The 14,434-nt window shown below is 37.5% G+C and overlaps 1 protein-coding gene across 28 annotated transcripts in view; it reads left to right on the forward strand.

Annotated features, from left to right (window-relative positions):
- The window catches only part of CAST (calpastatin), a 113,620-nt gene that overhangs the window by 95,180 nt on the left and 4,006 nt on the right, over positions 1–14,434 (forward strand). For 24 of the 28 annotated variants that reach the window (XM_045571790.1, XM_045571787.1, XM_045571782.1 and 21 more), the window contains 5 exons: positions 2,348–2,452; positions 3,608–3,700; positions 4,883–4,918; positions 5,321–5,410; positions 6,339–6,410. In XM_045571790.1, coding sequence (XP_045427746.1) covers positions 2,348–2,452; positions 3,608–3,700; positions 4,883–4,918; positions 5,321–5,410; positions 6,339–6,410 — 396 coding nt within the window. The remainder of the gene's footprint in view (positions 1–2,347; positions 2,453–3,607; positions 3,701–4,882; positions 4,919–5,320; positions 5,411–6,338; positions 6,411–14,434) is intronic. The other 4 variants (XM_036410593.2, XM_036410600.2, XM_036410605.2 and 1 more) reach the window with 2 other exon arrangements.

Consider the following 14,434-nt stretch of genomic DNA (forward strand, 5'->3'; position numbering starts at 1 on the left):
TCGGGAGCATCTGAAAATATCCAGAGGCACAAATGACAAAGGCCAGACCCTGCAGCAGGCAGCTCCACCACCAGCAGCTATAACCCTGGGCTCTCATGGAGCACATAAAGTAGTAAAATGCTGTGTATGTGACACCCACGTGATGAAGTCCCTGTGCCACAGAAAGGAGGAATCATTAATAACCCAGGCTGCCTTGACACTTTAGTTCTTAATACTCAGGTGAGAGGCTCTGCCCTGACTGAGGCTATTAGTAGACATCCACTACCAAAGGCCTTTTCCTTTTTGAGCCAAATGGTTTCTGATTTTATTTTCTTTCAATTAGCTTACTTTTCCAACTATAGTTTACACCTAATATTATTTTGTACTAGAGGCTCGACCAGTGGGGTCCCTTAGCCTGGCCTGCGGCAACTGGGCCGAAACTGGCTCTCCAACATCCCCCGAGGAGTCCTGGATTGTGTGAGGGTGCAGGCCAAGGGACTCCACCAGTGCATGAATCTGTGCACTGGGCCTCTAGTATGCATGTAAGATCTTTAATCAATCTCTTTCCCCCACTCCCTTCCCCTTCCCTCTGAGATTCATCAGTCTGTTCCATGTTTCCATGCCTGTGGTTTCCACTCCGGCGTTGTGGAGTGGCCAGTGCGCGTCACAGCTACCAGTCAGCTGGTTGAACACTTGGCTGGTTGCTAGGGGACAGGCCAGGCTAAGGGACCCCACTGGTCGAGCCTCTAGTACAAGGTTGCTTAGGCCTTTATATATATAGTTTCAGATGTACAGCATAGTGGTTAGGAAATCATATACTTTACAAAATGTTCCCCCCATATTTCCAATACTCACTTGGCACCATATATAGTTATTAAATATTAACTATATTCCCTATGCTGTACTTTATCCCATGACTATTTTGTCATTTCTTAATTTCTTCACCTTTTTCACCCAGTCCCCCAATGCTCCTCTGGCCTGGCAACCATCAGTCTACTCTCTGCATCTAGAGTCTATTTCAGTTTTATTCTTTAGATTCTACACATAAGCAAAATCTTATTTGTCTTTCTCTGACTCATTTCACTTAGAATAATACCCGCTAGATTCATCCGTGCTCTCACAAATGGTAGGATTTTGCTCTTTTGATGAACACTTGGGCTGCTTCCAAATCTTGGCTATAATGCTGGCAGTGAACGTAAGAGTGCATATATCCTTTTCAAATTAGTGTTTTTTTGTGGAATTTTGGAGTCATAAGGCAGTTCCATTTTTTAATTTTTTTTTTTTTTATGAAACTTCATACTGTTTTCCATAGTGGTTGCACCTATCTGCATTCCCTCCAGCAGTGCACAAGAGTTTGCTTTTCTCCGCATCCTCACCAATATTTGTTGATTTATTGATAGCCCTTTTCACAGGACTGAAATGATATCACATGGTTTAATTTGCATTTCTCTGGTGATTAATGACAGTGAACATCCTTTCATATGTCTATGGGCCATCTGTGTGTCCTGTTTGGAGAAGTTTCTATTCGGGTCCTCTGCCCATTTTTAAATGGGATTATTTGTTGTATGAGTTCTTTATAAATTTTGGATATTAGCTTTATAATCATTGGCAAATACATTCTCCCATTTAGTAGATTGTCTTTTCGTTTTGTTGATGGTTTCCTTTGCTGTGCAAAAACTTGTTATGTAGTCCCATTTGTTTATTTTTTCTTTTCCCTTGCCAAAGAAGATATGTCAGAAAAAAATATTGCTAAGAGAAATGTCAGATTTTACTGCCTATGTTTTTCTCCCAGGAGTTTTATGAAGGTGGTCTAATTTCATTTTTTTTGCATGCATTTGCCTTTCACAAGTATATTTTAGAATACCTTTTTTTAAAAATCAGTTTTTCCACGAGAGGGTCTAGTTTTAGTTAATATTTTATTTGGAGCCATCACCAAAATTAGGTATAATCTTTAGTCGTTGATTCCTGAGTATATTCATTTAAATAAACTATAATAATTCCTTACTGGGGACATTAGATTGTCACCAGTAGTGTTACATACACGGAAAGCATTTCAAGACATATTTCCAAGCAAATCAGGTCAGGGAATCCCATCATTTTAGGAAAGACCTCTTTTCTTAGACGGTGCAAGACTTTGGGGGTGGGGCAGGGGTAGACAGGCACCAAGAGGTCACTGAGAGCCAGAGAGAAAAGCACTGACCACGGGTTGGCAGACCATTGCCTTCCACCCGCCCAGCCCATCTCCCTCATGAAAATCCTCGTGGAAGTATTAGTGGCGGTGTTGGGGCCACTCTCCTATAGGTGACCTGATTTGGCCAACCAGTGACTAATTCAGATTTTTTTATTTTTATTTTTTTATTTTTTTTAGCAGAGGGACAAAGAACTCGACGATGCCCTGGATCAACTTTCGGACAGTCTAGGGCAAAGACAGCCTGATCCAGATGAGGGCAAGCCATTAAAGGATAAAGTCAAGGTAAAAGAACATTTCAGGCTTTTTTTCATGGCATAGAATACTCTATCCTCTACACACACCCACACACATAACTTCCAGCTTTGTCTGGAGTTAATGAATAGTTGGTTAACTGTTTCATTTCCCCCCATCTCTGTGGTCTAGGTTGTATCTCTTTACTTCCTTGGTGAGGATGATGCTATGTCACAGATTCAGGCAAATCTCCTGTTTGTGAAGCCAAACCTTGTTTTGATGCAAAAGCACACTGACATCCATCAGTGTGCATTTCTTAGGTGGACACAGTCTGTACATGTAGTGGCAGAGATTTCCCTAGAAGCCTTCTCTGCTGGCATAACTAACTGCCTGCAAATTCCAAAGGAAGAGGGCGTGGGACCAGGAGTTCAACACTGTGCGGAGGTGTGTCTACCAGGCACAAACTGTTCTCCCTCCATATCTTACACAACATGTATTTATACTTAACAAGCAGTATTCAACAATCCATTTAGCCTTGAGCCAGGAAGTAACTAACCATCCAAATTGGTGTCTCAAAAACAAAGACATTTCAAAGAATCATTACATCTTGATTCTGCCATTGTCACAGGAATACTGAAAATGTGAACTTAACCGATGCAGAAAAAATCTAAAGCACTCCCTGGGCGGGGTAAAGTTAGTGTCGCTGGGTTAGGGGGGCGGGGGGTGGTGGAAGAAAGGCCAGCCACGTCCCACTGGGATGCTAGGCTCCAGGTGCTGCTTACTTAACAGCAGGGATTCTCTCACCTGCAACACAAGCAGTCAGCACATCCATTGAGGGTTGCTAAAAAAATAAGCCAAGGTACAGTGACTTGATTCTTTTGAAAAGTGAAATTCACAGAAAAAGGTATTTAATGCCCTTGAATTTTATCTCTTTACATGGCTTCTGGAATAGTTATTTAATAATTTCAGTTTAAAATACAGGTGGAAAATTCACAGATGTAAACCGACATAGAAGCACATGGGTTTACTTTTTTTCATCAAATAATAGTATGTTCAAGCCATGCATCTTGTTCTCTTTGCTTAAGAAATTAAAAAGATCATACTTTTTGCCTCAGAAAATAACATACAATGAATGTTGCATTTCAGAATGTATTCTGTAAGCAAAGGAGGAAAGGAATATTAATCATATCGATTCGATGATTATAGGAAAGAGCGAAAGCTGAACATAGAGACAAGCTGGGAGAAAGAGATGATACTATCCCACCTGAATACAGACATCTCTTGGATAACGATGATAAGGTAAACAAAGGCAAATGTCTAGATTGGATCTATACAACAAAGCCTTTTAAATTCAACCCTTACTTGATATGACTAGGAAGGTACACTTTAAAAGTAGCATTAAAAGTAGCATAAAATGTAATATGACTTTTTAATTTGCCCATGATTAGCAGGCTTTCTAGGATTCTGTTTTTTAATATTTATTGACACCAATATTGTTTGATGTTCAGTTATATGGACACTTTGGTATAAAAGAGTTGAATAATGTGTAGTCACTCACTGATGCTCAACAGAGATTCCAAAGCATGTACACAGATGAATTCTTTTTACAAGAAAAGGTATCAAAAAGAATATTTGTAATCCTAACTGAAGCAGTCTGTCTGTCTAAGGAGCTAGAATTGGAATAATAGGGCAAACAAGGCACCCACAAAACCATATCCTCAATCACAAGTCCCATTTCTAGATCTAAACATATCTGTCAAGAAGCCTGGCCTGTATCTCTCCCCATTCTGTTTGGCTCCTAGTTTCAAGTCAATTAGATGACACAAACCCTTTCCAGGCCTGTTCATCAAATACAAACAGGAGAGTGCAACTGACATCCGTCTTTGTCCTGCATTTGGTTTAAAGGAGGCTACCTACCAGCTTGAGTGTCTCTCTTACAGAAATCAATTCTCCTTGCTTTCGTCAGTATTCCTCATGATAGCAATTCCGCACCCGGCTAGAATCCACCCTGCTTTGGTAGGCCCACCTTATCCTGCTTGAATCTTTGGGAAATGGATTATTTAATGTTCTTGCCTTTGTAGATGGGAAAAATCCCTGTGCTCATAAACATCTCATGTCTCTGCAAACTGCTCCTTAAATCCTTCTGACCTATATAATAAGCTGTAGTAACTAAGACATAAAATATTACAAAAGCAACTTGTGATTTTAAATAGAATTCTAATACAATGATGGCAGAAAGTTCCTAAATAATTTGTGTTTCTTTCACTTCCAGGACCAGACTCTCCCATTTTTCTCCCAGGATATTGAAATAGTTATAGGGTGGCAATTAAGCAAAGCTAGTGGAGAAGAGTAGGGACCCAGGCTAATCAGTTGTTGCAAATAGTACATCTCTGCAAGTCAAGTCATTGGATGATATTGATTACACCTAAGTAAACCTTTATAAAAATTTATGCCTAACCAATAGTCTGCTTTGCTTTTAAGGACAAACCAGTGAAGCCACCCCCAAAGGAACCAAAGGTAAATACCATAGGTGCATATTTATATAAAAATATTTTTTTTAATTCTAGCTGCAATTTAGAAATATTTATTGAATGCCCACTCTGTCCTTGGTGTGATGCCAAGACTACTTGAGTATTATTTTCTTTCATTCAGTCTTCCCAAGAACTTTTCAAAATAGGCAGTTTCATTTTCCATATTAGAAAATCAGGGCTCTGAGAATACTAAGCAACTTGCTGTCAATATTAATGTCTTCTTGGTAATACACTACTTACTACTTCATTAGAAAAAGAATGTCATCAAGTTTTGTTTTTTTGGTAAGGCATGTGGGAAGAGGTACTACCCAGCATTTTTTCCTTGTTTTCTTCACGTGGTTATTTCTATGATCTTGACTGATGGTTATTCTAACTATTAATGTTTCAGAAACCTGCAGATGATCAAGACCCCATTGATTCCCTCTCAGGGGATTTTGACAACTGTCCAAGTACAGAAACTTCAGAGGATACAGGAAAGGTACTGTACTTTGTCATATTGACTTTCTTGGAATGTGTGTCTACATTTTTAGACTATAAAATAAATTGATGCCACAGAGGAAAACAATATAATTCTACTACCCTTCAGAGTCCATAAAATACATTGCATAATATTTCATGAATGTTTTCCATGTTGCCATCATTTTTTACTGCTACACTATATTGCTTTACAACAATGCTTCCTTCACATCCCTCTGGGCCCAATTCAACCATCAGCTCCTTACCACTTCTCCCTTCCCTGCCATCTGGGTTACCTATGACCACATGTGTACTTTACTTAGTACTGATATGCCTTTTACCTCCATGTCAGCATTAGCAAAACGCCTGGAATATAAAAGATGTCAAAATGTGTTTATTAGTGAATGAAAAAAATGTGTGTGGCATTTTATCTTTATATTATACTCTTCCATAAATCAGGAGAAAAAGTGAAATTGACCATAGATCTTAGTTTGCTATTATGTATATCTTCCAATCACTGAATTTCCAGTCTCCTTCAGAAACTGATTTCTCATTCCTAGAAACTCATAAATAATGTGTTTTTGGTGAGTGGGCTTTATTTTTATGTGTGACTTCCCCAGCTATCTGTGATTGTCTCCATTTCTCTTTGTAACACTGAAAACAACGTCCTATTCTTACTCTTCATGAGAAAAACAAGTTCTGGGTGAATCATGCATCATGGAAATTGTCAGAGCATCAGTGTGACCCACATTTCCCTCATTTTTATACTTTTACCTCCAATCTTCATCACTTCTGTGTACATTCACCATTGTTCAAAAACTCCTGACTAAAACGCCCAAAGTTTTCCATTATTTAATTAAATTGGAGATCTTCATGCTACTAAAAAGAATAGTCTGAATTTATAGATGGATTAATGATGGCAATAGCCTCTTACCTTTCCTTTGCTTTAGGACAAAGACAAGAAGACTACTTCCAGCTCCAAAGCACCCAAGAATGGGGGGAAAGCAAAGAATTCTGCAAAGGTAAACAAAGCAATTATCCTTTTAGTCATTTAATTTCTGATTGGAATCTATTTAGAATAAAAATTTCAGCATTAAACACTACACTACCTATCCTGTGTCTTGGTAAAGAAATTGAAGTTTTAAAGAGTTTTCAAAAAAAAACTGGTACTTTAGAAATTTAAATGAGCATTCTTATCACAATTGTTAAAACACTACTAGAGTTGCCCTAGCTGGTTTGGCTCAGTGGATAGAGTATTGGCCTGTAAACTGAAGGGTCTTGGGTTCGAATCCGGTCAAGGGCACATGCCTGGTTTGTGGGCTCGATCCCCAGTAAGGGTTGTGCAGGAGACAGCCAATCAATAATTCCCTCTCGTCATTGATGTTTCTCTCTCTCTCCCTTCCTTCCCCTTCCTTTCTGAAATAAATAAAACACTAGAGTCCTATTCTCACCTAGAGAATATCACACAAACCACTGATAGTGTCCAAATGTCAGGTTTTCGCACTCCCTTCCCAGCCACACCCCACCACCACCCCATCTGGAGATGGCGTTGTGTTCTACTTCAAAAAGAAAAATTGAGGTCACTGCAGAAAATCCTAAAGTCCTCTTCTCACTTTCCCATTGATAAACTCTCTCTTCCAGCAGTCAATAATCCACTCCCTCCAAAATCTTCATCTCAATTTCCCCCTTTATAGTAAATATGTTTAAGTTCTTTCATCAATCTAAAAGCAATACTCAAGCTTAGTAGCCCTCTGCCTGACATCAGCAATGCCATGCTGTTAACTATATCATTAATCTCTCTTAGATTTGATGCTGTCATGTGATTGAGAGTTTAGGGAATATTGGGATGGGTGAATGCATTTTGCACACTCACCTCTTCTAAAGACCCAGGCCACCACTTCCAACTGAACATTTCCACTTGGATATCCAACACATTGACAGTACAGGTTCATATACTGCATCTCATAAATTGAAATTACCATCAATAAAATAAACCATTACTTTGTGTATCATTAAGGAAAAGTCAATTTGATTATGATATGCTATTCATTGTAAGAACCATTGCAAATTGATATATTTTAAGAGTATATAGAATTAGGGAAGATATTAGAGTTTCAATACTGTGGTATATAATTTTTCATGTTGCTTTCAAAAGTAGCACTAAAGCTGAGTGGAAGCTTTAGGTTCTAGTTTCAAGATTCTCCTATTATTTAAATTATTCAAACTGTTATCAGTAAATTGAATTAGACAACTGGATCCCTTCCAATTCTTAAACATATGATTCAGGTTATTATTACTCTGATCCCCTAACTCTCATGAGAAATTAAAGGTACAGGTTTAAAACAGTAGTCCAGCTACATCAACACTCTTTACAAGATACTTCCAATTCAAGATATTATAGTAACACAGGAAGAGCTTGAACGCGCCTCCTTCCATGCACACAGAATCTACAGCTATAAGTGAAACGATTTGCTCTGGGGGGGAAAAAAAATCCAGAAACTAGCTAAGTGACTCTTACTCATTGGACAAGTGAGGAAAAAAACACACCACATCAAAGCAGGTAGGAGAGGCTGAGATATAGTCTTGGCATAAACCTTACTCCTAGTGTGGCAACCCAGAACTTCTCCCTGAAGAGCTTAGTTTGAAACCCACTTTTGGCACCTGATTTTTACTGCACCTGAAAGACAAGGCCCCAAAACATCTAGCTTTGAAAGTCAAAAGGCTTGTAGCCACAAAACTGTAGCGAGCTGATAAAACAGTCCTTAAAGGGCTTTTGCACGCTTGGACTCAAGAGCCCAGCACAGAGGCAGCCAATTGAGAGGCTCCTCTACGTCTATCAAAGAGGCTTAAATGACTTGTCAGCCTGAAGGTCAGGCATCCAGCACAGACCTAGATAATTACTTACCAGGGACAGAGGCTGATGGTGCCACCGTTGCTCTTTTGCTCCAGCCAGCAGGTGTCATCTTGGTACTGCTTCACTGCAGCTTGCCAGCAGCTCTGGAAAGGAGCTCGCACCCTGCTCTGGTGCCTCAATATTTGCAGCTCCTCCCAGGGGACCCCTCTAGATCACCTTGTTCTGATGGCCAGTGCGACTGAACCCTTGGGGCCCCACATAACTATACAGTATATCTGTGTACTTTAAAAGCTGCCTGAGGGTCTGGCTCCCAGTCAGTCCTGACTGAGATCCTCCCCACTTTGGAACTCTGACAGATCTCAGCACCCCCTCAGCTACTGGGGGCCGCTTCAGTTACATAGGCTACTTGGACAATCACAAAGGTTTGGAGACAACTAGTAGCTAGAACAAGGTTCATTGATAAGCTTCACCTCCTCCAGGAGGCCACTCCCTTTTATCTAAAGCACAGAAACCAACACACAGTATCACAAAATGAAGAGGAATGTGTTCCAAACAAAACAAGAGAAAGCCACAGAAAATGTCCTTAACCAAATGGGGATAAGGAGTTCAAAACAATGGTCCTAAAGATGCTCACCAAACTCCGTGAGACCCACAGAGGAGGAAACTGGGTGAACACAGAACTTTAACCAAGAGTCAGAAAACATAAGTACCAAATAGAGGTTACAGAGCTGAAGAATACGATAATTGAACTTAAGTATACACTAGAAGACTAAATGAATAATCAGAGTAGCAAAACGAAAAAAGATGGAAAAGAAAATGCAGATAGCTTGAGGATTGTGTGGGACATTTACCCAGGAGAATAGGCAGAAAACTCCCCTGACTTGGGGAAGGAAACCAACATCCAATCTAATGTTGTAAACGTGGTAGATTAGTAATTTAAAACTAGTATGAAGGTTAAAAGGCAAAAGGTAAAAAATAACTAACTACAGAAATTAAAGGGTATACTCAACATAAGAGGATTTAAAATGCAACATCATAAGAGGATTTAAAATGCAACATCAAAAATATAAAATGGGCTGGTGGTGTAGAGCTCTGGAATGGATTCAAATTTAAGTTATCAACCTAAAAATAGACTTATAAATATAGGTTGCCTCATGGTAACCACAGGGCTGAATGATACAATAGATACACAAAAAATAATGAGAAAAGAATCTAGGCATACCACTACAGGAAGTCATCGAATCGTAAATGAAGAGAGCAAGAAAAGGAACTGCAAAAGAGCCAGAAAACAGTTAACAAAATGGTCATAAGTACAAACCCATCAATAATTCCTTTAAATGTAATTCTCCTATCAAAAGAGATTAAGGAAATAAGACCCATCTATGTGCTGCCTCTAAGCGATTCACTTCAGATCTAAGGATATACACAGACTGAAAAGTGAAGGGATGGAAAAAGATATTCCTTGCAAATAGAAACCAAAAGAAATCGGGGGTAGCTATTTTTCAACAAAAACAGCTTTAAAACAGACTGACTGAGAGAGATGTCAGCATGGTGGCCATGTGAGTTGTTCCTTTTTCCTTTCCCCTTCGATTTACAACTCTTTAAACTTTCATAACCGAGCACAGGTGACTGCACAGTAAACCAGGATACCTGAGGGGTCCTTCCGTCTGTGCATCCGAAAAGGGGTGGATTGAACTGCAGAGGAGGTGCAGAGCCAGGAGAATGGTGGCATAGAGGCCACCTTGCTGGAAGAGGAGGTGGAGGGTGAAGGAAGTGGGTGGGGATCTTCCCAGCCATGCAGGCTGCAGCAAGGGAGACCCACTACTCTGAGGAGATGCCTTGGGGAAATGGGGGATTATAACAAAAAAGTCTTCCACCAGACTTCCAGGACTCCCCAACTCAAGGATCCCTTACCAGGCCATGGGCACACCCAAAGCCCCATGTGCTAAGCATTTCTCTCTCCCCACACTGACTTTTAATTTTTTTTAAAAGCCAGCTTATTTTCACAGGCACGCTTCCAACTTTAGCAGCAAATCAGCTCTTGTAAGAGAAACCAAAAACGTGTGCTATACAGCCAGTCTGGAAAAGTAAAAGTATTCTAATTGCTGGTTAAACAGAATCAAAAGTAAACAAAGCATCACCTAAAGAAGAAAGGCGTTTGTTACTTCAAATGCGATGGCAGAGGCACATTTCATCAAACACTATGAAAGATCATAGTAATACAGTATCACAAGAAGAAAACCACAATTTTGCAACAACCAAAGACATACGGAATATTATTACCTGATAATTCACAATAGTTGCTATAAAGATACTCAACAACCTATAAGAAAGCTCAAGCCATTCAGTGAACTAATGGAATAAAATTAGTGAACAGAGGAGTACTTTATCAAAGACATAAAAATTGTAAAAAATAAAAATAAAAAAGAACCAACCAGAAATTCTGGAGCCAAAGAATTCAATAAATGAGATGCAGAATACATTAGAAAAGCATTGGAAATAGGGCAGATAAGACTGAAGAAAGATTAAGCAATCTGGAGGATAGGAATCTAGAAATGATTCAGGCAGAAGAGGAGAGGGCACTAAGAATTTTTAAAAGGGAAGAAACCCCATGAGAGCTATTAGACTCCATTCTAAAAGCCAATGTAAGAATAATGGGTCTACCAGAAAAAGAGGGCAGAGAGTTTACTTAAAGAAATAATAGCTGAGACTTACCAAACCTGGGGAAGGAACTAAACATAAAAATCCATGAAGCTAATAGAATGCTTTATCTCAATGTAAAAGACTTTCTCCAGACATATTATAATGAAACTTTCAAAACTCAATGGTAAAGAATTTTAAAGACAGTCAGGGATAAAAAGAAAATAATCCCCATTAAGATATCTCAGCAGAAATTCTATAGGCCAGGAAAGAATGGAATGACATATTCAAAGCATTGAAAAATGAAAACTGCCAGCCAAGAATATTCATTTTGACCAAGTTATCCTTCAGATGTGGAGAAATAAAGGCTTTTTCAGACAGACAAAAGCTGAGGGAGTTTTGGTGTTTAGGTGCTGGAAAAATATAACTGCCTTTCAAGAAATGCTATGAGGATTTCACACTGAAAAGCAAAAAGAACAGTACTCAAAATGTTGATTATGGTGATATTCAAAATTAAAAAATGCTAATTCTTAGAAAGGTGTGTTAAACAATTACAGCATAAAGGTTAAAGGAAAGAAGCATTAAAAATAAATACAGCTACTACAATTTATAACAAATTCACAGCATAAGAAAAATAATATGTCATGTTAAAAATATAAAAGGGGAGGAATAAAAGAATGTAACCTTTACAGGTGAATGAAGATAAGCTGCTATCAGCAGAAAAAGGACTATTTTTTCTATTTTTAAATAATTTTATAATTTCCCAAAAGATTTTGTCTATGAATAAAAAAAAAAAAAAACGAACAAAGTGTTTACAATTATTATCAAGACAAAGTATAACACACACTTCTTTGTAGTGTCATTATTCTGTCAGTAACATGATTCTGGCCACTACACACATATGAAGGCAGTGGGTTTTTTGTTTGCTTGCTTGTTTGTAAACCACATGGAACCACAAAAAATATCTAGAGCAGAGACAAAACAAAAAATGGTTGGTAGGGGTGGGGTGAATGAACAAATCACTATGAATGAAGGTAGACAGATCAGAAGGAAAAAGAAACAACAGAATTATAAAATAACCAGAAGACTAAATATAAAATGACATCAGTAAGTCCTTACATATCAATAATCACCTGGATTAAGCTCACAACAAAAGCCACAGAGCAGGTAGACGAATTTGATTTTTAAAGACCCAACTACACACTGCCTACTGGAGACTCATTTCAGCTCTAAAGACACACAGAGGTTCAAAATGAAGGGATGGAAGATAATATTCTAAGTAAACAGAAACCTAAAGAAAGCAGGTGTAGCCATATCAGACAAAATAGACTTCACGCCAAAAATTGTTACAAGAGACAAAGAAGGTCGTTATGTAATGATAAAGCAGTCAATACATCAAGAGGATATACGTAACAACTCTAAGGATCTATCCTTCCAATACCCAAGCATCAAAATATGCAAATACTAACAAATATTAGGGACAGATATACCATAAACAATATAGTAGGGAACTTCAATATTACATCAGAAATCGATAGATTAATCAGAAAGTCAACAAGGAAATGTGAGAATTGAGCCATACTTGAGAACAAATTGACTTAACAGACATACAAAGAACATTCCATCCAACAGCAGCAGAATACACATTCTTCTGCATTTGGAACATTCTCCAGCATAGATCATGACAAAACACAAAACAAATTAGCAAGTTTAAGAAGACTGAAATCATACAAACTATCTTCTTGTACTGCAATTGTATAGAACTACCGGTAGGAATGAACAAGAAGAGAGATCTACAAATTTGTGGAAACTAAACAACACTCTGAACAACCAATGGGTCAAAGGAGAAATTAAAAGGGAAATAAGAATTATCTCAAAACCAGTAGAAATGGAAATACAGCATATCAAATCTTGTGGAATGCATGAAAAACAGTTCTGAGAGGAAAGTTTATAACAACAAGTACATATATTAAGAACTTAGAAAAGTCTCAAAAAAAAAAAAAAAACCAACAACCTATCTAAATTTAGTACACCCTGAGGAACTAGATGAACAACAAATTAAACCCAACTTGAAATGAAATAAAAATCAGAGTGGAAATAAAATAGAGACCAGAAAAACAATAGAAAGGATCAAAACTAAAAGTTGGAGCTTAAAAAAAATAAAAAAAATTAAAAAAAAGATCTTTATTACTTATTAAGAAAACAGAAGACTCAAATTATATTAGAAATAAAGAAGAGACATTACAACTGGTACTACAACTATTCATAAGAACATAAAAAATTACTATCAACAATTATGTGGCAACAAATTACATAATTTAGAAGAAATGGTAAAATTTCTTACCTACCAAGACTGAATCAGGATGAAACAGAACATCTGAACAGACCAGAAAAGAGATTGGATCAGTAATCAAAATATTCCCAAAACACACACACACACCAGGACAAGATGGCTTCACTGGTGCATTCTATCAAACATTTCGAGAAGTAACACTAAGCTTCTTCAAATGCTTCCAAAATAGCAGGAAGGAGGGAACGCTTCCAAAGTCATTCTACAAAGCCATCACTACCTTGATACCAAAACCAAGTAAGGATGAATATAGTTGCAAAAATTCTCAAAATATTAGCAAACTGAATTCAGGAACACATTAAAAGAATTATATACCAAGACCGATTGGCATTTATCCCTGGATGCTAGGAGAGTTCAACATATGTAAATCAATAAATGTAATATTTCACATAAATAAAATTAAAGATAGAAATCACATGATCATCTCAATAAATGCAGAAAAAGCATATGTTAAAATACAGCATCCTTTCATGATAAAAACCCTTAAACTATAGGGTATAGAAGGAACATACTTCAACATAATAAAGGTCATATGCAACAAACCCAAAGCAGACATTTTACTCAACGTAAAAAAAAACACAAAAACCTGAAGCTTTTCCTGTAGGATTAGGAACAAGAAAAGGATACCTACTCTATTTAATACTTCAATATAGGAGGAACTAGCTAGACCATTTAGGCAAGACAAAAAAAATAAAAGATGTTCAAATTGGAAAGGAAAAAGTATGGTTTTGTATATAGAAAATCCCAAAAAGTCAACAAAAAAAGTGTTGGAACTAATTAGTAAATTTTCAGGATTAAAAAAAAAAATCGACATACAAAAGTCACTGGTAATCCTTTACACTAATGATAAAACATATGAAAAAGAAAATATCCCATGCACAATAGCATCGAAAACAATAAAACAGGAATAAATTTAACCAAGAAAATGAAAGATTTGCAGACTAGAAACTGTATGACTGCTGAAAGATATCTAAGACAACATAAACCAATGGTGAGATATCCCACGTTCATGAATCAGAAGAATTAACATTACTAAGATGTACTTACCACCCAAAGCCTATCAGTGCAATTTCTATCACAATTCCAATGGCATTTTTCACAGCAATCTTAACTTCTATGTATTTCTCCAAAGAAAATGAAAACACTGACTCAAAAAGATATGTGCACCCCCATATTCACTGAAGCACTATTTATCAGAGCCA

This window comes from Pipistrellus kuhlii, unplaced genomic scaffold (assembly GCF_014108245.1).
Source record: "Pipistrellus kuhlii isolate mPipKuh1 unplaced genomic scaffold, mPipKuh1.p scaffold_m20_p_4, whole genome shotgun sequence".
In the NCBI taxonomy this organism is placed as follows: domain Eukaryota; kingdom Metazoa; phylum Chordata; class Mammalia; order Chiroptera; family Vespertilionidae; genus Pipistrellus; species Pipistrellus kuhlii.